This window comes from Neopelma chrysocephalum, unplaced genomic scaffold (assembly GCF_003984885.1).
Source record: "Neopelma chrysocephalum unplaced genomic scaffold, ASM398488v2 Primary Assembly neopelma1_73b, whole genome shotgun sequence".
In the NCBI taxonomy this organism is placed as follows: Eukaryota; Metazoa; Chordata; class Aves; order Passeriformes; family Pipridae; genus Neopelma; species Neopelma chrysocephalum.
In genome coordinates this window covers 523,043-550,920 of record NW_020897734.1, presented here as the reverse complement: position 1 = coordinate 550,920, position 27,878 = coordinate 523,043, and the positions used below count along the sequence as shown (strand labels likewise).

Here is a 27,878-nt window from a genome sequence, read left to right as displayed (position 1 = left end):
TTAAACACAGATAACTTTTAATGTGAATTTCACCATATTGTGTAGCTTTCAATTTTACTGTTCTCTCACTCACAAAGCATTCAAAACAACTGCACAGGTAAGCAGTGAGATTGCACAGAGGAAATAATATTTTTAAAGTTCAGTGAAATGTCGTCATTTCTGGTATGTGGGCATTTACCTGTGCTCAGAAGACAAATGTTGGTGAGTACAGAGAGTTTCATTCGTAAAGGTCCATAACCTTTTGTATTCTCTGTTCTTCCCCAGAATCAATTCTGATTGGTGACACCAAACACCCGATTCCCAGGTGATGAAAAAGTTTGTTTTTTCAAGTTCTGAGCCCTGCACAGAAATTCCCAAAATAGTTCATGTGCACCTTGAGGACTGGATATTCTGAGGTAAGGAGGTTTTCCCTAGGCTATACGTTTAATTTGAAAGGGGCACAAGCCTGGATTTGCAACCACCCTCACAACTACCCAAAGATTTGAGCAGTTTTTATAGAATCCTAGAATTGTTAAGGTTGGAAAAGATCTTTAAGATCATCAAGTCCAACCATCAACCCAGCACCACCACATTCACCATTAAAATATGTGTGCCATGTCTGCGCATTTTTGAACATTTCCACGGTGACTCCACCACTTCCGTGGGCAGTATGTTCCAATGCTTTCCATGAAAAAACTTTTCCTAATATCTAATCTAAACCTCCCCTGGTGCAAGTTGAGGTCATTCCTCTTGTCCTGTCACTTGTTACCTGAGAGAAGAGACTGACAGCCACCTCCCTACAGCCTCCTTTCAGATATTTGCAGAGAGCAATAAGGTCCTCCTTTTCTCCAGGCTAAACCCTGGTTGGCCTTTCTCAATCTGAACCATGTATTTGTCCTGGAGGATAAAGCTGGAATCCACACCTACATCCCAACTTCATTTATTATTACCATCTTCCATTTTTTTCTCCTTTTCCCCCTAAGCAACATGCATAGAATATCATGACTAACATGGAAGCAATACAAATATATACTAATACTTGAACTTTAAGCCAAAATTTATTTGGATTCTCCTTCTACATTGATGCTCAGAACCTTACAGCTACTTGCACATTTGCTAATTGTAGCCTGCTTTTCCCAACCTCTTTCATTTCAGCTCAAAAAGGAAACACGATAATGGTGACTCTGCAGATACTCTAAAATAACCAATGTTTTACTGAATCTCAACCACTTTCTTATGTTAATAGCAAATCTCTCTCTGCAGATACTATTCTGTGCAGTTGTTCTGAATATTTTGTTAGATTACACTAAAAATGAAAGTGACACGAAATAATGAAAATCATATTTAGATTTAGCTGCGTTTTAATGGGGCATTTTACCAGCTAAATATTTTTGCAAAAACTTCGCAAAAGCTCTTGATTTTGAAGCTGCTTTTTCAGTAGTTCTACACAAATGGCATTTATGGTAATACTGTTGTATCAGCAAAACTACCAATGCAAGTATTTTGCTTTTTATCTTGCTTTATAGCCCTTTATACAAGGCCTTCCTGTAACAGTTCTGCAGTAGCATTGATTTCACAAAGGTCTTCAAGGTCATTCTTATTTTCAGTCAAATAACAATATCCAAGAATTTTAATGATGCTCTTGCATTAGTGTTATAATATTCAGAATTGTTATAAAATTCAACAATGTATGAAAATGTCATTGCTAGGGATGAATGAAGCAGCTCATCTGAAAACGAAAGCCCAAATCTTTGCAGGTGTTCAAAAAGCTTACGGTAATTTCACTTTGTCTCCCCTTCCTCCACTTCTCAGGTACTTCTACAAGTTCCGGTGCCTGAAATATCATAATTGATTTTTCTAGACAAAGGAAGTGCTTAGAGATAATTATCTAAACTTAAGTACAGCATTTGGTACAACGCCATGTGGGAAATTATTAGCTAAAAGGGGAGATTAGTACAGAAATTGAAAAGTGAATAAGAATGTGAGAAGTAGGTGGAGATCAGGACTGAGGGAAGGCAGTAGGGCTTCCCAAGCATCAGTCTTGGGCCTGATATTATTTAACATTTTTTATTAATGATGATCCCATAAAAAAATAAGTGTGTGCTAATGGAATTTACCAGTGGCATAAGGGAGGGAGGCACTGTCACTACAGAGATGAATAGCACTCTCATTTAGGAAGAACTTGAGTAACCTTGAGAATAGGATAAAATGGATGAAATTCAGAAGGATTTTATTGCAAGTCCGTGCTTCTGGGTCTTCTTAACCATGTTTCTACTATACCTGTGTGTTCATAGGTAAGGACTAAGGAAGGGAAAATATAGACCATACAAAGCAAGGTATTGTCACCAGGATAATGAAACTCCTGTAATGAGGCATGAGGCACACATTAAAAATCAGACAGAATAGTGCACACTATTCACAAAATGATTCACTTCACTTTTGGGAAGCTATGGAAAATAATGATTAGAGTGACCATGGGAAGGTAGCGTGAGAGGAGTTTGGCAAAATGCATGCTGAGGGAGGCCACTATAAATACTGCATGGGCATAAGCTCTAGGAGGAAAAACATCTATTTAAACTGAAGGACAACATTGGCACAAGAACAAATGAGCATAAATTGGTCATGAATAAATTTAGGATGGAAATTGGAATCAGGTTTTCAAACAACAGAATAGCAATGTTCTGCAATTGCTTTCCAGTGAGAACAGTGGAAACAACAACAATAACAACAAACCCCAAGCTACTTTTAAGATGGACTTAAATGAGTTTCTGAAAGGGATTATATGATGTGTTTGGCTAAGATAGCAGAGAAGTAGACTTGATGACCAAAGAGGTCTGTCTTTCTAAGCCCGTTTCTCATGACCCAATATTTCAGAGCACTTTTCAGTGCTTCCTTTCCTTCATGTATTTTTTTGGATAAATTTTTTAGAATATACTGCAGGGACTGCTAAATGGACTGATTTAGGGAAGGCACAGAACTGTTGTGTCCAGAATATATTGAGTACTGTCCAAACAAAACAAAGGAAGTGTCCAGTGTCCCATGGGGCAAGGCTTGGGTGCTTAAAGAAATCCCCATTTTCTGTGGAAGGCAGTGGGGACAAAGTCCCAACAGGAGCAGCACCCCCTTGAGCCTCAGTTCTCTCTTGTTTTCCTTATGCTCCTGAGCCTGCTGCTCTATTTTGTAGTTTGCCTTCTAGGCCACACTGTGCAGATGCAGCAGCATGAAACAGGATGGCAAACGATACTTCAGATGAGATTAAATGGATGGAAACCTGAATACTGAGCAGTCCATATGAGAATGACTGGATGCCAAGCTGCAGTGAAGATGGCTTGTTTGGGAGAAGGGTGGATTCCTCCAGCCTCGATAGTGTGGTACAGAGCTGTGTTAGCATGCCATGGTTTCTCTCTTGCCCAGGAGGCACCTATGTCCTCTGGTTTGGTTTATCCTGCTTAGTGCCTCAGTTACTGTCCCATGTTCCCAAATCCAGCATTTCCATTACTTCTTAAAAGCTGCATTTCCCCTAGTCAATGTGGTCATAAAGGGATTTGTATGGAAGCCTGGGGCTGGGGTTCAGTAGCTGGAGTTTTATGGATTTCTTACCCACACTAGCAAAATTGGGTATTAACAGCTCTCTCACAGTAAGAGATGCTGCTTCATCCAGGTGCTGGATATGCAGGTTGGCTGGGTAATGTGGTGACTCCATGATTAGGAGAGGATCTCACGGTCAAAAGTTTTATGATTTTCTTTAGTTGAAATCTAATGAGGTGGGCAATGAGACCTGCAGAACTGAATGATTCTGGTTGGTTTTCCTCTCCAGCTAACTACACACATACTTTTTCTGAAATCAGTTATTATTATTGAGAATAGGTTAAGAAATGGGAAAGTTAGATGAATCCCCAAGAGTATAGGTAGTTTGGAAAATAAGAAGAAATAGGCGCCAGCTTTACAGCTCGTCACCATCCACATTAATCACGTTTGCAGTAGGCAGCAGCTACGTGTGCAAATACTTTAACAACTGGTTTAAAAAATGAAGCAGGATGGCAGAGCCCCAAAGTTCATGTAAAGAGGGTAATGAACACCTGTATATTGAAATAGAAAAGGGAGTTTTCAGTCCCTCTTGAGCTGAGGTTTCTGCAGCTTTCCCAGTCCCTCACTGAGGGACTCCTGGTGGGGCAAGAAGGCAGCTTACTTCCTCTACTGTCTCACCCCTGGGGATTTTAAAAACGGGAGGTTAAGAAATAATCCCTGCTTGGGATAATAATTCCCTTGGGTTAACACCAAAAGAAAAAAGTGCCTGGTGCAGCCACTGACAGTGGTACCCAGGTCCTGCCCTCCCATCCCCAACCAGGGTGGCCCTTGGCCCTGTGGCCGTCGTGTGCTTCACTGGTCCCATCCCTGCCAAGTGGAGCCACTTGGCTGAGGGTGGCTGTGAAATGACACCTCTGTGGGAGAGCTGTGATGCTGTGAGGATGTTACAGCCTATGCAAAAGGAAAACGGAAAGGGGCAAAGGAAAAAAAAACCCACAAAAATGCTGTGTTCGTTCCTCACTCTTCCCTCAGTGCTGTCTTGCCCCTTGCAGAGGCTTCAGGGGTGTGAACACATCCTGTTTACATCTGTCACCAAGACAGAGAAGCTGAGGGGAGCACACGGCTGAGGCACAGTTGGAGGCAGCGCCGTGCACAGGGAGAGCTCCCTGCAGTGGGAGACGGCCCCAGCATGGACACACTGCCCATCTACCACGGGCGCATCACGCGGGAGGCTGGGGAGAAGCTGCTGCTGGAGGCGGGTGTGGACGGCAGCTACCTGCTGCGGGACAGCGAGACCATCCCCGGAGCCTACTGCCTCTGCGTGCTGTGAGTGCTGCCATCACCGCCCTGGGGTGCGGGCAGGGCACTGGGGCTGGGAGCGGGGTGCTGAGAAGGGCTGCTCAGGTGGCGGCTGATTTCCAACCTTCGCTTCTGCAATACAGGGAGTCCCCACAACAGAACGTGTGCTAATATTACCCTTTGCTTATGTGTGTGACACTTTTGGCTCCTTCATCTTGTCTTAAGGCAGATGGGTGTGTGAGGGATGTGGGGTCCTTTGCAGAGGGAAGAGGAGCAGGTTTTGCCTTGCGGAGACCACGCTTCCTATGGGCAAAAACAGAAAAAGAGAAAGCAGGCCAGGAGCACATAGGAAGGATGAGCAAGGTGCCATGGAGAAGTGCCAGGCAACTTGGCTCAAGATGGTGTGTACTGCCTCTTTGTGCTGGATAACTCTCTTGCTTTCTGCCTGTGTTCTTCTGCTTCTTTACTGTGCTCCTGAGTGTTCTCAGCAACATCCCCAGCATCCCCTGTCATCGGGGAGGGTAATGTGGAGTACTGTCATCCACAACAAGCCTTTGCTTCAGGATGCTCTCAATCAGGCTAAGTGTCCCATGAACTATGAGGTGAAACTACCTGTAATGCACATGAAATACTGATGGGTAACAAACTAAGTGGTAATGTTTCATGAAATGGGGTGAAAAGGGAGTGATCCAGTGGGGTAGTCTGTCAGAGAGAGGGTAGACAGGTTCCCCTGGGAAAGCTGGAGGATTTCATATTCATAGGACCTCATTTTAATGAGGAAATTTAATTACTCTACTGTTGGCGAAAGTCTTGGAAGTCCTGATTATGCTGTACTGTTGCATTGGAAGAACAAAGATGTGTCTATCAAGACACTTATGCCTTATTTCAGTAGGAGAAGGAACACAAGAGAAAATTGTTTCAGATCCAGTACAAAATTAGCTAACGGGGAACTCAGGTACCTGGCAAAAAAAAAACAGAAGAAGAAGAAGAAGTCAGGTTTTCCCCAAATCTCTTGAATACATTTCCAACAATATGTAGTTAAGCCCTCGGTGAGCATCATTATCCCCCCGTTGTAGACCAGTAAATGGAGATGTGCAAGGAGGTCATAGGCAATCGAGAAATACACAGCCTTCTTCTCAGGGAAAATCTTTGTCACAGAAGATGTATTTTTTATTCTCTCATGAAACCAGAAGGTGAACCAAGATAGGTGCTTCTGCTAACAAATACCTTAATAACGAGATGAAAAATGGGAAATAAGAAGCATCTTGAGTTAAATGAAAATGGAACAGACATAGCAAGAGGTAAGGAGTGCCATGATTCCTGTGGTGGGAATAGGTAATAAAAGCAGAATCTCTTTTAAATAACCATCACAGGAAATGGTGATATATCACCTTTACACTCAGAAGTCATTCAATACACGTGAAACACCAAGGCATTACAGGAAGGGTCAGGCAGAGTGTTACGATGCTGAATAAAATAGAGAATACTAAAATTAGTCCACCATTAGTCTAAATCAGGGTATAGGTATGTAACAAGGTCTTTCATCTGCACACAATCAAGTTGGTATTTTTTGCTATATTAGTGGTAGTTTATGTCCTTCTAAAGAAATTTCATGAATGAAATAGAATATAGAAAATGAAAATAGGAATAAATTAAAGGATTTCTAACTGTTAAGCTCTGCAATCTTTGGAGGAAAAGAGACTTCAGTAAGAAACAGAACACTACTTAATTGTTTTTGGAAATTATGTGCCATTCATGCCTTCATGGTATGTTGCATTCAAACGTATATATGATAAACAAAAGGATAAAAGCAAAAAAATTAATGGTGAATGTTATGCAGGTTTCTTACAGAACATAGATCCTCAATATTTATTTTGTACAGGAAATAACATCTTGGATAAATCCAGATAAAAAATTAAATGAAAAATATTACAGTGATTATGATCTTATGCAGACAGAAAGGTGGCTGAAAAATGCTAGAGCTAAGCCTTTGTTCCAATACTTGTTAATATTTCAATTCAAAGTATTATGGAAGAAATAGCAGATATGGTAAAAAACATATCACACAATAACTTTGGAGACAGTTATTATAAAGATACCAGGAAAGGATCTCACACTAAAGATAGCAATGACAGTTTGAAGAAATGTGGGCTATAAACTAGAAAAGTGCTTTGACAGGTGAAGTTTACCAAAGCAGACACTTTAGTGGAGAGATTAGAGAAGCAAGAAAGGAAGGCATGAGAAATATAATATGTGTTCAGTGGAGGATGCTAAGCCTGGTTTTGGCAAAATAAGCTAATGGACATAACCTGTCCAAATTCCAGTCTGAACATCATGGGCAGAGATGGAACAGGTGGTAAGCATGTGTGTGCATGGGGGCTTTGGTAAAAACTGAAGGAAATGTGCAGTTGCTGTATTCACTGTTTAAGAAAAAGAAAATCAAAGAAAAATAAATACCTCTCTGCTTTTTTATACTTTCTCCTAAATAATCGTGAAAATTGTTAGGAATAACAAAGTGATTCAGAAATTTACATTTTGGTTCAGAATCTGTGCTGAAGATCACTGTAGGAATACATAAATATAACAAGATCAGGCTAAAGATGTATTTACTAAAAGTACTGAAGTAATCTTTGAAACATCAGAAACAAAGCTGGTCATCCATTAGACATATCGCAATAAGTATCAGAGGTAAACAAAACATTTTACATCTTTGCAACAGGAATTTCTAACAGAAGGGAGTCTGTTTCATACTGTCAGGGATACTTCTATTGCCCCTAGAAAACAAAAAGAGAAAAATAGTTTTCCAAAATCAAAACATGTTCAGTCCCTCTTCTTTCCCCTCTCCCTCCACTTCTGTTGAGATGTAAAACAAAACAAACCTAAACCCATGAAGCTTCCCAGTTCTAACCCATTTTAGTTTTTTTGTTTTGGTTTGGTTTGGGTTTTTTTTATCGTGGGGGAATTAAAAGGCATGGTTCTGATAAAGAGAAAAGAAACATTTATCCATTTATCAAAAAGGTCATTAAACATGTATTTGGATGACACCTGTATGATCAGTTTGAACTTCCATAGGTGGCTGCCCTTCCAGCTCCAGGTACAGTAATTGTCAAGTTCTGTGATTCCATTGCTTTGTTTAGGCTCAAAAAATGTTTCCTTTTCCCAAGAAACTGCATAAATCTGTAAAGCCACCATCACCACCACACCCTCCCCCTAGGACAGCTCCAAAAAGCCCTGACATATTGTGGCAGCCTTTGAGCATCTTAAGGCACACGGTAAGGACTGCACCGTTCACGGTCAGGCTCATTCACCTTTTGCTTTTCCAATTAAAAAGTGGAGCCCTGACCTTTAAAAAGGAGAAGAGTCAAAGACTTCATGAATCCCTTGTGACTGACACTGATTTTACAGGGCAAGCATAAAAGAGACAGGTAGTAGCATAAAACCTGACCTATAGAGATGGGTAACTGCAGCAGGCAGGACCCTGTTGGAGCATTCATCTAGAAAACTCTCCTTTCTCTTTTCTTTGTTTCTCCTGAGCTGTTGATTTATCTCCCTTGAATGCTGCTTTCTGCTATCCGAAGCCACAGTGTGCACATGGTGTACCTGAAAGCCTTCAAAGAGAGAATGAATGTTTTTTTGGTGTGACTGTGGCAAAGCACAAAGGACCCCCTTCACAAATATTTTAAGACCACAATTACACTATGCATGGAAGAGTAGGAAGGTTCTGATTTGCAGCTGTCTGCCCCTGGGCTCTTGCAAACAGAGGTGCTGCCTTCAGATTTTGGCAAAGATTTTAATACCAGATACTCCCAAGGTCTTCACTGAATGAATATCATTATTGAATTGATAATATATACTTTAAGGATATTGTGAATATGTCAACAGAAGTACACGATCTTTTCCTGGGATTTTTTAAATTTGCATTGAAAAGCAAGGTTTTTTTGCTGTTCCTGAAAACTGGGCTACAAGAAATGCATATGCTTTAAAAAACATACACGTTTTACCTGTAAACATGTTAGACACTACACATGGTACACCAGGGTTCTAATATCAAAAGCTGATTGTTCCAGGGAACTTTCTTTACTGGTCTGGTTTCCTCTTTGCTCAATGCCCCATTTGACATTTTTAGCACCCTCAGAAATCCTCTGTGCTCACAGCTCCTAATGAAGTCAATGGGGGACATGGGGCACACTAATGGTGACTAGTTTGAGAAGCAGCCTCTTAAACCCTGCCTGAAAAATGTATAAATAAAATACCTGAGAGTGCCAAAAGCCCCATGTTCCTTTACAGATATATGAGCACACATGCAGAAACAAGCAGCTCATGCCTGAATTGGCAAAGATAAAGCATTTGTAGTTTGGGTTTTAAAATTCCTATACTTGAAAATACTGGGAATGTTAGGAGTTGTTTTGGAGCTTTAAGTAAGACAAACATGACGTGCTTGTCAAACTGTATGTTCAGATGATTTGTTTGAGACCAGCCATTCATGTACTGTGCTGCATTCAATTTGTGGAGAATAATCAAAAGCTGGAATTGAAAGCTATTTAGAGCTCTTGAAGCAACAGTAATGGCAACAGGGATAGGCTGCAGTCCTATCAGATTTTACGTGTGCTATTTTTTCTGTCACTGTAACCACGGTGCACAAGTTCAAGGCAACGTGCTGAAACTTTCTGATGCGGCAGAGGCATCAGCTGTGCAGTGTGAGGGCGCAATACAGGATCACAGCTTCAGCTCAGCGTTTCTTTTGTTTCCTATGTAATATTTTTGATAGAAATGGCAGAATAATTGTGTTTATTATAACACCGCACATAATTATCATCATAATTTGAAAAGTAATTTGGAACAAAAGGAGAAGCCCCTCAATTCAGTGTTGCTGTTGTAAATATCACACGCTGTTTTCAGCTTTGAAAAGAGTCTTCTATAGCATGACAGTAAATTTTACTGGCGTGAGTATTTCAGCTTCCTGCTAATCAGTGAGTGTCGTGTTTGCTGAGTATTACTTGGCTAATGACTTTCAGATATTCCAATGGCTTTCCTTGGAAATGTAGACAGCCTGAATCATGGAATTTATGAAGCTTAGTTACTGGCCCACCATAAAGTAATTTCTTTCTATTCAGCATCTCAGGTTTGAATAAATTCTCATTTTATTTCTGAATTTGAAGAAATTCCTCTTTTAGGTATTGCTTTTGCCTGGTATCTCCTCATATCAGACCAACACAAACCTTTCTCAGGCTACACACTTGCTCTTTAGGTAAATCAGCAGCTTTTCTTCAGATGGTTTAGAGTGTTGAAGTGGTGAAGATACCAACAATCTTCCACAGAAATCTCTGCATAAGTTCAGAGACATTATACAAGATCTCACTTTCTCTCTCTCAAGGTATTGTTAATTTCAGAATAATAAATCAAGATAATGTGTTTGCTTTACAGTGCTACAGCATTACAGAAAGGTAATATTTGTTACTAATGCAGTATCACAGGTAAATTTTTACCACAAGAAGTGTTGGTAGGGGAATCAGTGACAGAAATCAGGGACAGAAATGTAAACTCAAGAGCTGCTGTGAGTTAAGCTACAGTGACTCTGTTGGGCTTTTCAGATGTTGTAAACATCAGTTTAAACTCTTTTATTCACTTTTGCTGACATAGAGCTTGTATCTTGCACGTCATCTCAACGTGAATGCCGTTTCTTCAGCTTGAGTTAGCTGATGGGTGGCAATTGCTAAGTTGTTGTGCCTTGATTGTATAGCTGAGACCTAAATAAGGAGGGAACCAGGCTGCTTGTCAACCAGAAAATGCAAATTCTAAAATAGAGCGAGGAGAAACTTAAATAGGATTTTCTCCTGTGTAAAATAACAAGATTGTGATTAATAAACCAAGCAGGACTACAATAATTGAAAAGGAAAAAGGAAGAAAATGAAGTAAGTTTAAGCGGCTGGTTGGATGACCTCTCATGCTCATCTGCTGTGTGCCATTGACTCCTCACTCCAAAAGCACTGAGTGCTCCATGAGCTCCCCTGTGGCCTTCCTCTCCAGGGCATTGTAGTACTCATCTCCACAGCATCAAGTGGTTTCTAAGCATTACCTCTGCTTGTGAGATGGAGAGTTTAACTTCATTTCAGAGAAACGGTGACACAGGAGGCTCAGGTGAGCAGTATCCTTTAGCTTCAGGTTCCCAATGGTGAGGGCCATGGGAGTGGATTTTGAGACTGCCCGATGTTATTCTGTACAACTTGCTGACTTTGCTTGCATTGCTGAGGTCTGTTTCAGTGTTTCACATAACTTTTGCTTCCAAAACACCCATCTTTTTTCCTGTTTTTCCTCCCTCCAGCATTTTGTGCTGCTTCCAGCTCAAACCTCCTCGTGTTTCACCTCCATATAGAATTGCTCTTTCCTTGCCCAGCTTGCATAGACATAGATCCTCTTTTCTTTCCTTCCACATCCATCCCACCCAACTCCAGTTTTCCTTTTCAAGATGCCCAATTGCTAAATTACCTTCTCTTTTTTTACTCACTAATCCAGGCCAGGCAACACACATACATTTCTTGTGGCTTGAGATCATGGACACTGCTTAGCTGAGTGTTCATGGTACAGCCAGCCCAGACATGGTGATGCTGCAGCTGCTGAAAATCTTTAGAGTGTCTGTCTTGCAGCCTAGAGAGCCACCACTGCTTTCAGAGAGTACAAGAGATATACCTTATTTCAAATAAATTTTATATGTTACTCCAGAAATCGGGCAACCCCCCCCCAACAATTAGAAGATTATTTTTTTACCATGGGAAAAGCATTATTTTGTCTAACGTGCCCCTTCTCTGATGCTTCTCCATTCTCCATCCCTAAATAGGCTGAGGCAAACACCTAAGAAATGAAATTTCAGTCTGAAATGCTGAAATGTGACAAAGTTATACTAAACTGAGTCTGGTTGGTGTATAGTGCTCAGGATCTCTGTTTGTAGGCCACAGCACTGTCTGGTTCTTAAACAATGTTGCAAAGTGAAATTCCAAGGTAAGGTCGGGTTGCAAATGTACCAAGTAAGAAGCTCTGATTGATATAATGCAATGACATTTGAAGAGAAAGCTGCATACAGAGGAAGAAATTATGTCATTTATTGCTGACATGGCTTTCCCTTGTCTCTCTTTATTTTTTCCATTTTGGACTCAGAAATGAATATAAGTTAGTTTAATAAAATTTCCTAACTGAGATGCAAAATTATTTTAAAATATACCATGCAGCTGAAATGTCATGGTTAATTTTAATCTGCAGCATGTGGCTAATGTCTTCCGGCTGTTTTAATGGTGCAGAAGATTGTAATTATTCACCTGTTAAAGTAAATGCAGCTTTAACAAGTCTGAACACAGTTGAAAAGGAGGAGTGGAGAGGACAGGTAGACAGATGCTGTTTCAGTGTGTCATCTGTGAACAATGCCTTTGTAACTCTTTCGGAGGAATTATCTAGCTATAAAGGAAAAAAAAGCCTATAATATGAAGTGGACTATTTCCTGTAATAGAAACTTTTTCTAGATTTTCCTTTGACAAACTTTTCTGAGTGAAGGTATTGCAACAGAGACAGTGTTGGTGCAGTTCCCAGCTAGTATAACATGTCCTTTCTTACGGAGATGAAAGAATAAGCGACATGTCATAAAAATATCATCAGTGGTGACCAAAGCACTCTTTCATAAGTGCTATCTGATATTGTCCTTACACCAGTGGCTGTTTTCTGCTTCCCTTCACCAGCATTTTGGCATTTTTTGCCTTTGATAAAAAATTTACAAGACCTTATTCATTAAGATGTTAATTCATGATTACTCCTGCACCTTGAGCTTCAGTGACATGAGAGAGGAACTTTGTTCTTGTCAGTGAGGCTTGTGTCTGTCCTCGGGACAGGTGAAGGGACTGAGGAGCCCTTCATTGAATCTCTGCCTGGGCATCAGGAGCTGGTCCTCCTCCAAGATATGCTGGTACACCAGTGTCACTGTAAGAGTGCTCTCTGAGATCACACCACATATAAGGACATTGTGTCACTCTAGGAACTTTTTTTCTGCCCTGAATAGAGTGAAATGTAGAAAACTAAGCTGTCCTCTCATGGTGACTGGGGAATTTCTAATTTCCTGAGACCTAAGCTCCAGTAAATGGACTTTTTCACCTGCTTTTGCCTGTTGTTACATGTTTTGCTCTTTGGAAGGTAATGTTCTCTACAAACTCAACTTTAACTTGTGTATTTAACTTTTAAGAAAAACACCTTGATCTTCCTTCAGCCCACACTGATCTTAGTTAACGTTGGGTAGTTTAAATCATGAAAACCTTTCTCACAGGAGGCTGTGCCCATGTAGCAGTAAAATTGGCTCATCAAAATCATGTCATTTGTACGTGGAAGGTAAAAAACTCTTTGAAGTGGTAATGAAGTAAGTTCCTGCCGCATGACAGAAAGTTTTGATAAGATCATGTTCGTTGGGAGAGTACTTATCAGAAGAGCTGTAAATCATTTTGTGGAAACCAAGGTCCCAATGGAAAGTGCTGAAATGGGAAGATCTAGCTGTTCACCCTCTCAAGAAAATGCATCCTCCTTCCTTTGCTCATTTCCTTTGAACAAGCAGGTGTGGATGCCAAGGCCATCTCCCATCTACACGCTGGCTCTGTTTCCTGATGGCTTCAGAGCAAAAACCAGATGATAATGTTGTGTTTTTCAACTTAAGCACAGTAAAACCTTTCAGGTCTTTCAGGATTTTCTTCTCAAGGAAAAAACATGAACGTATGCCAGGTGAGCGGAGAGCTCTCAGTTGTCCCTCATGAGGCTGTGATAGCAATGGGATAGCAGCACTCCTCCCATTCTCCATGCTGTGCTGAAAGCACCTGTGTTCCCAAATTCTTGTTCCTTTTTCTGTATCTCAGGGGCTTTTAATCTGAATTATCCTTTGTACTTTCCCTGTGCTCAGTGGAAATATTTTGCATTATAATTTTTTGAAAAATATGGAATAGGTGTCTATCTTACATCTCACCACAATTCAGCATTGAATATTACTTAATCTGACTTCTATTTTTCAATGTAGAAAGGACTTCTGGCAGAGTCCTGAGAGCCATCAGACAGTTCAGAGCCAGAGCAGCACCACAGCCCCCCAACCACTTCAACTCATGCAATCTCTTAGGTAGAGAAAACGATGAAAGAAACAACAGATGGTGGCTTTCCAGACAGCTGAGCCATTTGTGAGAAAATCAGATTTTAAAGAGATTGAAGCGGTTGGAATGCTTTGGGACAACCAGGAGCAAGGATGAGTAGTAGAATCATGGAATGGCTTGCATTGGAAGGGACTTTAAAGATTACCTAGTTCCAGCTCCCCTGTGTGGGCAGGGATGCCACCCACTCGTCCAGGTTGCTCATACACTTATGTACAGTGTAGTATTAAAAACAGAAGGGAAGAGAATGAGTCTTAGATTCATAGATACCAATTCTGTTGGGTTTGAGACTTGAAAAAAATCACTGTAGAGATGGTTAAATACCCACTTCAAAGAGATGGGACTAAATGGCGGTACCTCTCTGGTATTTCCCAGTACATTATAGTCTTTAAAATCCTCATTTCCTTAACCATATATTGGCTGGTGTGCTGCATACTTAGGTATAGGAAAACTCCTTGTGATTTTTAAAACAAAATTAACATGAACATCAGGTACTCCTGAAAAGCTGACAATACAGCCACAGCTCTCAGAGGCTTCAAGAAAGAACCTGATGGTATGAGATTGTCTGAGAGCCCTAAAGGGAGACATGGGATTCCCTGAACATGAACATACATCATCTAATGTCTTAGAGGGATGTACTTTTAAGCAATTGGGCTTGAGCTGTGGCCTAAAACACCAGTGTCTGTGGTGCCATGGCATGGACAGGAGAGCAGTGTTGTCCTTCCTCATCTTTCCCTCCTCCTGCAGCCACAACAGGTTGCTCACACCTCTTCACAAGGTCCAGATCCCTGATGGACTGCAGCTTCCTGGGGGAAGCAGTGGGGGAAGCAGTGGCAGCTGTTTTTCTCCTCAGGTTTCCATGAAATGAACATGGGCAGCCACTTTTCACATCTATCTGGTGGCACACAGAGAGTCTTGTTTCTGAGGGAGTTACTCCCTAGGTTGAGCCTGAAGAGGTGGATGAAGCTGTGGTGGGATTGTGGGGCAGCATCAGTCACATTCCCATGCAGGAGGAGCTGGAGGGCACTGTCTCATCTGCTGAACAGGGAGCTTGTCCCTGCAGCAGCCCCAGTGGGAGGGAATGGCTTCGTGTCCTTCGCCTCTGTATTTAATCACAATGGGAGTCGTGTGGTGGGGGCAGATCTCACAAATCATGACAGGCATTTTGCTCCCACTTCATGGGGTTGTAACAGAGTGCCAGCTGTTAACAACTTCCTGCTTGGGTAGATTATACCAGACACTGCTTTGCAAAGGTTGCTGCAATGACTTTTAGACAGGAATTTATCCAGGAGCCATGACACAGAGCGTAAATAATTGCAATCATATGATATCTGTGTCATTGATGGTTTCTGCAAATTTTTAGCAGCTGCTATAATACCATGAATATTTGGAAAGAAATACAGTATTTTTCTGCTTTCTTAAGAATAGGAATTGATGCTGAAATAGGGAATAGTCCCTGAAGTCCTGCTAGGTATTCATGTAAATCTATGTAGTATGAAATACAGTCTTTCTTATCTGATACCATCTAAATTAATGTTGCACCCATGGAACTACTATCAATTTTTTCTGACACAAATTTTTGGATATCTGTATAATAATCTACCATGTAAATCATTCATTGGGTTCATGAGAGAAGCAAGACTGACTTTGGACATGAGAGTTTGTCTTGTGCTATTGGTGTATGACTCCTTATTATCAAAAGACTTAGATATTAACAGAATGGAGATTCCGTAGTCTTGTAAGTCTCCTTTCTCAGTATTTGAGAGTTAGGAATGTGTGGGCAAAGCAAAGAGTAATTAATTTACCTTCCTGTTGTGGGTCTAGCTTTCCAAGTAAATTATACTCATGATATTGCTTCTGTTAACATCTGCATTTAAATGAGTCACAGAACAGTAATGCTATCAGCCAATAATACACCTTCTCCTCTTGCAGGGAAAGTACGTCTGGTGTGTGGCAGTAAAAGGAGGTCACTGAAAAAAAAAATTAATAAAAATGCTGAGGCAGGAATGAAAGCAGCATCACTTAACCTAAAATAACTGAATACTGCTAAACTAGACCTGAGTCAGACCAGTCCTTCTCATCCCAAAAGAACTCAGTAGATTGAACGCTGTATCTGGCCAGTGGGTTTTTTATCAATTTAGCCTTTATAGGTGAATCTATTTTTAAGGACAGGTTAGCAGATGAACTGACTCCCACATAACAGAGTGTAGCTCTTGTGAAAACTGTCAGGAAAAATGAGTAATAAATACATGTTAATTTTTTTTTTTTCACAGGCATCAGGGTTTTGTTTATACCTACAGAGTGTCCCAGACAGAAACTGGATCCTGGAGTGCTGAGGTGTGTACTTCTCCTTTCTCTTCTGAAAATTTCTACATCTTGTCTCATATTCTTATAGATTTAATGAAATATATTCAAATTATTCATGTTTCTGCATAGTCTGATTTTCATTGACGGTAATCGATCTTGAGTGTGCCCATCAGTAAGATGTCTTGGTGCCACTTCTGACAGTCTAGAATTCATAAATTAATTCCCTGTTTCACTTCAGCTGTTGCATAATGCAATAGTGCATTATTTTCCATCATTTTGTGGCAAAAATATTTTGTTTTTATAACTTGACAAGCACAATCTGTTCCCTTCTATTCATGTACCACTTATGTGGGAATATTTAAAGAAATTATTTTCAATCTGCATTGTTTTAAAGTTAATTTTGCTCCAGATCAATTCATCATAAGAGAAAAATATATACAGGGTAAACAAAACTTGGTACAAAATATGTTTTCACCCATCTGACAAGAAAACAGTAATTCTAGTATAGAAAAACAGTACTTGCAATACAGACAACTATTTGGGTTGATGGGATTGGGATGTTAACCTATATTTATTTTATGAATTTTTTGTTCTTTGGATGTACTCTTTATTAATTCATAATTACTTTCTGTTTGTATGTTAATGAACACTTATTACAAATATTATATAATTTCTAGACAAGGATAATTCCTTCGCCATTATTATAATAGAATTGGTAGCAGTGTTCTGAAAGACAAAACTGTTTCTCAAGGTTACTCAAAAGCAGATTAGGGAGTGGAAGTGACTGACATTACTGTGGAGTAAACAATTCACCCTTGGGCCCAGGACTCTCTACATCCTCTGCAGGAAAAGGTGCTGGCTACAGATCCATGATGCCAATCCTTCCCTTAAGCAAACAGAAACGTTAAGTATATGTTGCTAAGACCATGCCGGCCTCAGCTGTTAGAAACAGCAGCATAGATCCAACTTTTCCCCACGGAATGTGCCTCCAAGGCCAACAGAGGCTCCAGATGCAGCTGATCCTTGCCTGTCTCTGCTTCCTTCCCTGTAGCTGTTTAGTCTCTGAGCAAGCTCAGGTCACACCCATCTTTCAAGGACGAGGCAGGGAAATTAAAGCAGTGCTGGTGAAATCCCAGGCAGTGTGAAGACTCCAGCTGGTGCCAGAGAGGTTGGATTTAGCTCACAGCTGCTGGATGAGAGCACTGTCCCTCCAGTGTGACAATGTTGGCAGGGGCTATGCTTGTCCTCCTTTGACTGTGGCGAGGAGGTGTTATTGCAAGAATGCCCTGAAGGATTTAGCACAAATGCTGGATTTTTGATTAAAAGCACACGTGGTTTCATTTCATAGTGTTTGAAAAGTTGCTAATTTAGAAAGTAGAAAAACTCCCACTTTTAATAAATAGGTAACATTGAGTTGTTGTCTTTGTACAAGACATAGACAGGAATACTCAACTTATAAGCCAGCACCAAATGTTCAGAGCAGGGTTTGTGTCCTTGCTGAAATTTAGTGGTGTAAGGACTCCCCAGTAAGTCCAGGTAGCTCTCTAGGTTATCTTACTGTTGTTTGCAGGCTGGAACTATCTTACTAATACATGCCAGGAAATTATTGGTAAGGAGGTTAAGTCACTGGCTGTAGTAAGTCAGGGTCAGAAATAGTGAAAGATCACTTTGTGAGCTTGCCTAAGAAGCATGGGGTGGCAGGTTTCTCTTGTAGTGGTTCAGAAATTGTCCCTCTCCCAACCTGACATCACTGTGCTGCTGGAAATCGCTCAGTGCAGGGGGTCTGTGATGCCCTGGGGAATGGGGAGGGCAGCGCAGCTCATTGACTCATTTTAAGTTGGCATGTCAGGGGGTCCACATCCATGGCTGGCTACTTCCCTGTGGGCTGTGTGCATTTCTGAGGACAAGGCCCCTGTGCCAGCACCCCGAGCCCAGCACAGGCTCTGGGCACCCAGTACCCCTTCTCACCTCTCACCCTTTGACTTTGCAGACAGCGCCTGGGGTCCAGCGGAGGCTCTTTCGGAAAGTGCACAACCTCATCTCGGCCTTCCAGAAACCCAACCAAGGCATTGTAACACCCCTGCAGCACCCAGTCATCAACCACATGAAAGCCAAATATTCCCCAGGTACTCGTGGGGTGGAGGGAGCCTCGTCTGCAGCTAAGCAGAGCCCTCCATGGTGGCAGAGATGGAGGTCTTAGACTTATTTGTACGTTTGACCTGAACTAGATAACAGAGTGACGTTGCCAAAAATGTACCCTAACTTTGTTCCTGTGTGATTGAAATGCTGTCACTCAGGTGCTCTTTAGAGACAGGGCCTGTCAATGTAATGAGAAAATGGATTTTGACTGTCTTCCTGAGTGCTATAGCAGCGATGGCTGCTTCTTTCACCTGCACCCTCACTCATGTAGGTATGAGCCTTCTCATCCGTCCATTTTCTTGCAGTATTCATCCTTTCATATCTTTTTGATTATTTTTCTTAGGGAGGAATGAAGGCCATGACTTCCACCTGCAGCCATCATGAGGATGTTTCCCCACCTGTGACATAACCACATCTTCCAGTGCCTCCTCTAGTCCATGCTCTAAACCAGAACGATTTATATGATAGTTAATACAACTCCATGAGTTTTCTTGTAACATTTACAGAAATGTGTATTTCATAGAATTTATAGCTCAAAATGTAGAAGTTTAAGTTTCAGAATACTTCGAATTTGGAGTGAGATTTTTTTTTTGGTTTCTGTTTGTTTGTTTGTTTTCTAAGAGAGGACAAAAAAAGGATGAACAGAATATCTTTTCTCCCCTTTATAATGTCAAGTAAAAAATATTTTTCCCTTCAAGATTAGTTCTTAATTAATAATTTGTTACTAACTTTACATTGCTGAACTTTGGAGTCTGCTTTGCTTTGTTCTGATTGGCATTTATGCAGAACTGGGCAAGTCCCCTTTTATAACCTTAGGAGAATTGTTTACATTAAAGTGTCCTTGCCTTGGGTGGGCTGTGTGTCTGTCATTCATACAGTTCCTAAAGATATTCCAGAAGTGACACTGTGAGGATCCCCACTAACTGCTTTCCCATCACAGCAGGCGCTCTGCCCTGTAACAAAATCTGTAGCTTGCACAAATGATCAAAAGCATAAGCAATGCACAGAGTAACTGAGAACACCCAGTGAAGTGGAAAGCCTGGTTCTTTGCTTTTAGGTGTTCTCTGAACTTGAAACAAGCCACCTTTGCATACAATTTAAACGGATAAATGATTTTTCGTGACAGTTTCTCTGCTTTCTTTTTCCTATCCATGTATTTCCATGCTGCTGCTGGGCTCCTGGAGGGGAGGTTGAATCTACAGGACTTGTCAGCTGTGCAGGTTTAGTGGGCAACACTGTTGCTAAGTTGTGACAATTTCAGTTCATGACTCAGTTTCTGTCTCACTGAAGGCCAAATTTCATTTGCAGTGAAATGTCCTGTCGTATTTTACTCTGTATGCGTACGTGTTGCTCTGTGCCCTCCTGGTACATGTGCTTGTTGGTTGAAACAGGTCTTACCTTAACATAGTGCCATACAGTGGCAGATCCAGCATGATTTCCTCTTTAATACAATATTTAAAGGCTGGGTTTTTTTAATTGTTACATAACTCAGCAAACGCACTGGCTGCTTTGCTGTCACTTGTGCCCATTGAATCTCTCCCTCCTCCTCTCTGCCTTAAGGGTTTCCCAGCCTGTTGTGAGCCTGTGGCAGCTGGTCCCTGGCTGTTCCTCTCCAGCTCTGTTGCTCCTGCAAACCATCCTTCCTCAAAGCCAGCTGAGCTGCTGGGTGCTCTCAGTATGTGTGTGTGTGGCCCCAGCCTTCCTGGGAAGCCCTTTTCCTAAGTGCTGGGTCTAGAGCCCAGGTTTACCTGGCCTCTCCTGGGAGCAGGAACAAGTGTGCTTGGAAACGATCCCTGGCAGATGATTGCAGGGATAAATGTAGTGGGAAGAACTTTGCCCCAGGGCTGTTTCCTATAGAAATGTCCTATTGGCTTCAAGCAGAGGCCGAGGCTGCATGTGCAAAACCTGAGGCACACGAGCAGCAGCCGCTCACCCGCTCTGCGGTGCAGTGAGCTGAGGATAAGTTGTTTGACTAAGGCTGGCTCCAAAAGTGCATTGTTCTTCTAAAAAATACATAAAATAGGCCAGAAGATGCCATTTCTGTTTAAAGCTGAGAGTGTTGTTTCAGTTTCTGATGTAAATTATTAAGACAGAGGCTTGTGTTGTTTCTTTTGGATACCCAAGGGTCTGGAATTGCTGTAGGCTTAAACAAGGTGGGAACAGAGAGAAGCTGATGGTGCCTGTGAGGCAAGGAGTCGATGTTTGGTTATAGGAACAGTAAGATGGAAATTATATAGGTTTCATACATTGACTTAGGCGTGAAGAGCTACAGATCCTTTTAGAGAGCAGCAGCTGCATTTCGTGGGCATAACTGCCCAGATGATCTCTGTATCATCTGCTTCTTCCTTCCCACTGTCTCTTCTGGGCTGCAGCCCCACCAGGACGCAGCCCCTTGCAGCTGCAGCTGCTCTGCCCTGTCCCCCTGGCAGCCCTGCCACCCGTCCCCTCACTGCCACAGCCCTGGTTCTGACAGGTGGCTTTGTAGCTCACTGCATTACCTTCTGTCCCCTGATCCTGCATCCCCTGCTCTGCCCTCTCCCCAGCAAAGGCAATGCTGCTCCCTTGCAGCAACTATCCCTCCCTCAGCTCCGTTTTTGCCTCCCCAAAGCCGCCCCCTACTCCCCGTCTATGGCTGTGACAGACCTGCAGCACTAAATCAGTTCCATCTCCCGGGCTGCTTTTCATCCCTTTTCTTACTAGAGCACCTCTTTGGACTCCCTTCTCATCCATCCAACACAGCTCTACTGGCCTCAGCCCTCCCACTTGGTAATTACCCAGCCCAGCTGCTCCAATGTTTTTCATTGTGTAACCTTTCCTTTAGCCTTAAACATTCTCTTGTGCCCTTCCTTTCACGTGCTCCTCCTTGCTGCTGCATGTGCTGGGCTTTTTATTTTTTATTTTCCTGGGTACATATTTTTGACACCACAGTCATTCATCATCATCTATTTGAGACAGCTCTAAAGAACGTGCAGATACTTAAACTTTGCTCCTCATCTTACTACCACTTCATCCACTCTGGTATTAGGAATGCAAATGCATTTAGCAGAATTATTTTTTTCTCTCTCACATTTGCTTTGATGAAATGTAATAACCTGTGCACAGACACTGGTGGGGATTTCACCTGTAGTGAAACCTGCAGAGTTATAGGCATGAACATGGTGAAACAGAAGTAAAATTAAATCTTGCTAAGCAACCCCCTGCCCTCCAACTTTTGAATCAACCAATATTGGCTAAAGTCCTTATTTAGCTCTATGGAAGCAGCTTTTACTGATATGACCAGAATATCCCAAATACTCGTGTAAACAAAGACAACATCACACGCCATCAGTTTGCACCTTTATTTTTTAAAAATGAAATAGTCAAAGTACTTTCTTTTTCAAATATCGACACATAATATATTAACTTTCAATATTTACAGCATGTTGCTGGGATGTTCTTGTAGAAAATGCATGCTTCTGGTCTGAAACCCAGAGCAAAATGCATCAGACCATTTAACTGCAGCCATATAACATAAACCTGTACAGTATCCAGTCACTATTCAGCACAGGAGTTAGAGCAGGAATAAAAAAATTGGGATCTATTGTTTCCTAGCAACGAGGCTGAGGCCATTATAACACAATTTCTGTAAGATCAGAACCTCTAACTGGTGTTAGACAGAAAGTGAAGATCTTGGCATACATTGTAAACATTTTTTACTGTTGATGAGAAAGCTAAAAAGGAACGTTACTTTGACATATATCGTATGCTATGCTTCTCGTTCTCGTTTATTGACACTTCTGTCAGAAGAGTATGAAGATTGTAATGTTTTATCATGGTTCATACAAGTAAAATACTGTCAAGGACACGATCTGATATACTAACATTTATTAAAAGGCTAAAGTCCACCACGAGATCTAAGGAAAAACTGGAAATTGTCAAACACGTTTCCTTAGACAAATAATGGCAGATGACAAATGCCCAGACAAATCGACAGCGAGTCCGACTCCACCATTCCCAGTTTCTGCCTGGAAGCGATTCCTCTGGCAGCCAGGGTGCTTTCGACCCGGTAATGTTTTGTATCAAGGAGAGGTTTAAATAACAGTCAGCATTTGACAGGAAAACCCTCAGGGCTGTTGGCGCAGCCTGAGCTGGGTGTCACCGCGCCAGATCAGCCGCACTACGGCGAGCGCCCCGAGCACACGAACACCCTGCTGGGGATCTGCCCATCTCCTTTGGCTCAGATAAACCAGAGGAGCTCCTCTGCCTTAACCACCTTCCTCTTTGGAGCAGCACCTTGGCTTCCAACAGCACCCATTGCCACTGCTCACCCCGGAGAAGCTGCTGCCCTATGAGCCCAGCCCTGGCCGCTGGTGAGGGGGCTCAGTGGGCAGGGGGGCGCAGGGTGGGACCCCAGAGCATGGTCAGAGCATGAGGCCACCTCTGGCCAGCCAGTGCACAGCTGAGGAATGCAAAAGAGCTCAAACCAAAGAGCTAAGGTGTGTACACCCAGTTGCAAACTGACCAGTTCATATATATTTATTTGGCTATGTTCTACATAGATATCTATATATATATATTTATAACTTTGAAATGTTCTAGATTTGCTAAATAAATATGAAAGCAAAGGAAATGTTATTGTACACACTATTCATTTGGTTGTCATAAAAAATATAGCACGAATTTCTCATGGTAGGTACTTTGCTACAGGATAGTGTGCAATAGTGGTTTTTATTTTATTTTAATTATTTTATTTTTTCCACTTTCAGAACCTTGTTTGCAGTGCAGAACACTAGCATCAAATTATCTGATCTAAATAACAGTAAAAATTTCCATGCTATTATTTTTCTTTTTTTTCTCAATTGGGTCTCTAGGCTATAGTGCAAAATTAAAAAGAAGAAAAAAGAAAAAAAGAAAATGAGATATATTAAAAAAAAACCAACCAAACAACCAACCACCGAGAAATTGGTCTAACTACTAGGAAAAAAAAATGGAGACTGAAATATTCCCTGCCTCCATCTGAGGTTGTTCATGAACAAGATGGTCCAAAGCTATTTGTTCATGTAGTTCTCACGAATCACTGCTGGCTGGCCCATGAATATCTACGACTTCAGTCTCCCATGCTCTTGCAGTAATAACACATTTCTTTAGCACTGTAATCTCAACACAACATTTTTATTCAGTTTCCTAAATTTACGAAACTGTTATGATGAAGGCATTTTTTTTGCTCTTGTAACTGGGCCATGTAATATCATGCGAGTCTTAATGGATCCATATTCTCGTAAGAGATATTGTTCAAAATGTACCTTAGACTGCACCCAGGAAATGGGAAAATGCCAAATCTACTTCCAAAGACAAACTCGTAACACATTTCACTCTTAGACCTTTTGGCATAACATGAGAACAACAGTAATCAAGGCAGTATTAAAAACCACAGCTGTAGGTAATACAAAGTGCATTTCCTGCATATAATACAAATATAACTTTAAGAAACTAAAGGCACAAGCTAACTAAATAAGTATTACATACTAGAAATGCACAGTTCAAGGTAACTCTAATAGCTTCAAATATTTGTTTATAATGGATATTTAAAGCAGTTTGAAAATGATCCTCATTAGTGAATTGCAAAAAAGTATAATTGCTTAAAATATAAGTAAAATAGACTCTAATATTGACATCTTGGATCAGTGATAAAATACATCATCACATTTATGAATGCACTCTCTATATACAATTAATAAATTATTCTTTCATTGATTAAAAGCATATTAGAGGCTCAAGGATTTGAAGGTCCATTTTTAGGCTGGTGTGGAGGTATTCAAATTCTCCGTGATTGTATGGAAAATTACAGAAATCTGAGCTGTGAAACCTGGATGTTGTCAGCTCCCTGTCCTGTACGTTAGTTAGTGATGAGCCTGATCACAATGTGTATGTGCAGATTTTGGTCCACAGTTCTCCCTGGCTGGGGATAAAGGAGGGTTTCAGGGGCCAGGCTCCCAGTCAGCCTGATCCCGCACCCCCAAAGCTGCGCTGGCTCCCAGAGGAGCAGAGGGAGTCTGGGAAGAGAAGATAATGGGGTGAGGCTGAGAGCTGAGCTCAAACCCCAGCGAGGGGCTCAGGTCTCAGGTGCCAGTTCAGGCTCATCTCTAACTTGGGTACAGTCTGCTCCACTTGCCCAAAAACAAGGGAAAAGAGAAAACTGGAAAAAAGGAAGAAAGACAAAGAATGCACTTTGTTGGCTTCAGTAAATATGAACAGAAATTGTTTCAATATATTACTATGTCTGTTTTGAAAGAAATGTGCAATAACATCACTGTTACGGATACACAGGCTCTATAACAAGACTTCTAGCTCCCTCTGAAAGTCAGTAAAGGAAAACTGCCTGCCCATCCCCCCCTCCCCATGTGCCCGCCCCACCTCCTGATAATCAGATCTTGTAACAATGACAAGCTGGAGGAAGGATCACCTACTCTGCTATGAAGTAACTGTGCCAGCAGCGCATGATACCTTGGGAAATAAAAATTTCTGTCCATGCAATATAATGCTTTTCTATGTGCTCTAGATATTGAGCTGAAAAGTGAAGAGTCATCCCAACATATCAACATATTTACTATCCACACTTAGGTTCATCAACTCCCAACCCACCAATCTTCTTCAGACTTGGAAAAATGAGTACTACAACAGGATTATTAATTTGAGATGAAAAGAACACGATGCCTAAACCCAACAACACTGCAACTTCCAAATCATCTGTGTAAAGACGAGTCCTGGCCCAGTGACTACAGGCAGGACTGATCCTGCACGGCTTGTTACTGCTCCCTGTGGGCTCCCAGCTGGGTTGTCCCCAAAGCACGGGGTTAAAGCCCAGCCTGGAGCACACTGATACCAGCAGAGAGCCTCCTAAAGATTACAGCTTGGCTGAAGCCCGGTAATGCTGTGCCACCCACATCCCTCCACCAGGCAGACTGGCAGCTCTACGTGTGCTCCCAGACTACAGTATATTCCAGTGCCAAGGGAAACCCTGGGAGAGAGACCCCGCATGCACGAGTAGACACAATGTGATGTTCAACATGGGGTGACTGAGGGGCGGCCATGACAGAGCAAAGGCCACAGGGGACAGCCTTCTATGCACTGAATCCAACACAAGTCAGATTTCCCAGGTTAGAAAATCCCTTAGCTCCTAGCTGTGAGGAATGACATGTGCGGGGTTGGTGAGCAACTACGAAGTTTCCATACACAGTCTGGTTTCTGTATGCAATCCCTGGAACTTGCGGGAGATCTCACTGGGATAAAAACCACCCAGTAAATACGGGTTGCAGAATCAGGCTCTGCAACCTTTTAAATAACTGGTGAATTATTAAACCAACAACAAAAAAGTTGTGTTTCTTTAGAAGAAGGCAGAGCACGTGGCGCTCGCCCCTACCCCGCAGGGCTGTGCGGTGTCACCCCGGGCACCTCGCGCGCAGGTCGCGGCGCTCGGCTCGCAGGACTCTGCTTCTGAAATTTCTGAATACTGCCACACAAGAACTAAAAATTGTCACTGTCATCTCTCAAAGAGTTAAACAAACAATATTAAAATACCATCTTCTGTCACATTTAAAGGCAGTTGGATATGTTTTTTTTCCTCTATATTTATATATACAGAGTTCTGATCTAGAAAAACCAATACAATAAACCATTTTACGTTTAAAAACAGGCAGTCTTTGGTGACGCAAAGGCAGAGATTTTCTTTGTTACCTTCTGCCTATTTCACTCTGTCTCATGAAGTGAATATTATTGGCACTGTCAGAAAGTTCGAGATACTGCTCCACAGATAAAACAAAATATCCATCGTAGCCTTGTACCCTCCCAGTGCTTAAAAGCTGCTGTTTCTCTCCGTCTGTCCACGCTCGAATTCCTTCTTCCCCCTCCTGTAGCCGTCTCTGCTCCTTAGTCCAGGCCTGAGCCACGGCTCGCTGCCTGGCTATCTCCAGGACGTGGTTTTTTTCCTCTTCCACTGTTGTTCCATACCGCACGTTAAAGCAGAGTGCGCCATGCTGGAGCTGGATGTCAGCAAAGCGTCTAGTCCTGCCGTTGATCACAGAAGTCATCTGCGACACCGTCACGTTGACGCCATTCTCCAAGATGCGGCGCCCTCCGGTGTTGCCGATGAGGGCCAAATCTTCTTCCAAAGAGCCCAGCTTGATGAAGTAATGGGTGTCTCGGCCCTCGATGGTGAAATGCAAGTTCTCCAGATAATGAGCGTTGTTGAGGATGGCAGCAATGCGCCGGCTGTCCTCGTTAGCCACACCGATAATGTCAGCTGTCACTATCCCGTCCTTTATAGCGAATTTGATGCCTTTCCCGAATACTGAAGGAACAGCTGCAAATCTCAGTTGCTTCACTCCCTCAGAACACTTGCCATCACTATACCTGGGTGTCATAGGAAGTTGGTCCAAGGATATAAAGTTTCGGAGTTGCTTTTGTAGCTCACACTGAATGCCAAGGATAGTCTGGAAAAGAAAATACCAGTCAAGTTTGCAGGTGAGGCACCTTGCAGTTCATTACAGTATCTCACAGACCTTACTCATCTCTTAATTGCTTAGAATGGATCTTCAATTTGTTTGGAAAATATTGTGCACACCTACAGAACCTGGGCATATGCACAGGCTTTCTAATTGCCTGTGGTAGTGCTTTCTGTCTCTTGGACTCCTTCATTTCTAGAAAACAAATGGAAAGGTGTTTACCACAAATGCTATTTTTGTATTTGTTCTTCCTTTAAATTCTTCCTCCCCCTTGAACTGTTACTCTAATGGCTGATCTTTCAGCCCTTAGGCAGTTCAGGAAAAGCTGAACTCAAAGCTGTGCTCATCTTCTGTAAAATCACAGTAACAGATTTTATAGCCCATTCTTTAAGGAAAGCAGGTTGTGAAGGTCTTGAGGTACTAGAAAAATAGGAACAAGGCAAGTACATCACATTTGTAGATCTTACTCCCCATAGAGACTAAAAGAAGCTTCATTCCAACCATCTCTTTGTTGTTTAACACTACACCCATCACTACATCTTTTCTGTGCCTTGCAAAAGCTTCTTTAATATCTCAATGACAATTTTCCATGTACGTGCTTTTACATCTGGCATGACCCCCCAGACTTCTGCACTTGGTGCAGTTTTTTGTGCATGGGAAGTGTGTTAAATGTTGTGAACTTGAACGTGAACTCTCAATGCTTTTAATTCCCTTTCCTGACTATGTTAGAGGAAAGGCATCTTTACAAAATCATAGTTCTTTGTTAACACATGCTCATATGATCAAATGCAAATCAAGAATGCTCGCTCAGAGGTAGTTGGTCCTGTTGCAGTCACATTGATTGCTGGACTCTGATAGCTGCTGCCTGGCTCTTCTTTATGGAAAATAAGCCCCGGAGCAAGGCTGAGATTTACAGACCCCCTACAAATCCATAGCAACATTTCTGTTTTCTGCAATAATTATGCAGAGGTACTGACTTGTAAAG

At 41.8% G+C, this 27,878-nt stretch overlaps 2 protein-coding genes across 7 annotated transcripts in view; one reads left to right on the top strand and one right to left on the bottom strand.

Annotated features, from left to right (window-relative positions):
* Positions 1 to 326: 326 nt before the first annotated feature.
* On the top strand, positions 327 to 19,324 carry SH2D1A (SH2 domain containing 1A). The gene is made up of 5 exons (XM_027687153.1): positions 327 to 395; positions 4,560 to 4,833; positions 16,241 to 16,304; positions 18,265 to 18,400; positions 18,757 to 19,324. The coding sequence occupies exons 2-5, from the start codon at positions 4,697 to 4,699 to the stop codon at positions 18,795 to 18,797; spliced, it is 378 nt and encodes a 125-aa protein (XP_027542954.1). The 5' UTR covers positions 327 to 395; positions 4,560 to 4,696; the 3' UTR covers positions 18,798 to 19,324.
* A 2,413-nt stretch (positions 19,325 to 21,737) lies between these two features.
* The window catches only part of TENM1 (teneurin transmembrane protein 1), a 511,156-nt gene continuing 505,015 nt past the window's right edge, over positions 21,738 to 27,878 (bottom strand). For all 6 annotated transcript variants that reach the window (XM_027687147.1, XM_027687148.1, XM_027687146.1 and 3 more), the window contains one exon: positions 21,738 to 26,881. In XM_027687147.1, coding sequence (XP_027542948.1) covers positions 26,123 to 26,881 — 759 coding nt within the window. In that variant the 3' untranslated portion in view covers positions 21,738 to 26,122. The remainder of the gene's footprint in view (positions 26,882 to 27,878) is intronic.

Excerpts from the sequence above, each read along its gene's own strand:
- SH2D1A (XM_027687153.1), top strand. The coding sequence starts at position 4,697 with ATGGACACACTGCCCATCTACCACGGGCGCATCACGCGGGAGGCTGGG. Across the intron at positions 4,834-16,240 it reads GCCTACTGCCTCTGCGTGCT|GCATCAGGGTTTTGTTTATA; the intron begins GTGAGTGCTGCC and ends TTTTTTTCACAG. Across the intron at positions 16,305-18,264 it reads CTGGATCCTGGAGTGCTGAG|ACAGCGCCTGGGGTCCAGCG; the intron begins GTGTGTACTTCT and ends TTGACTTTGCAG.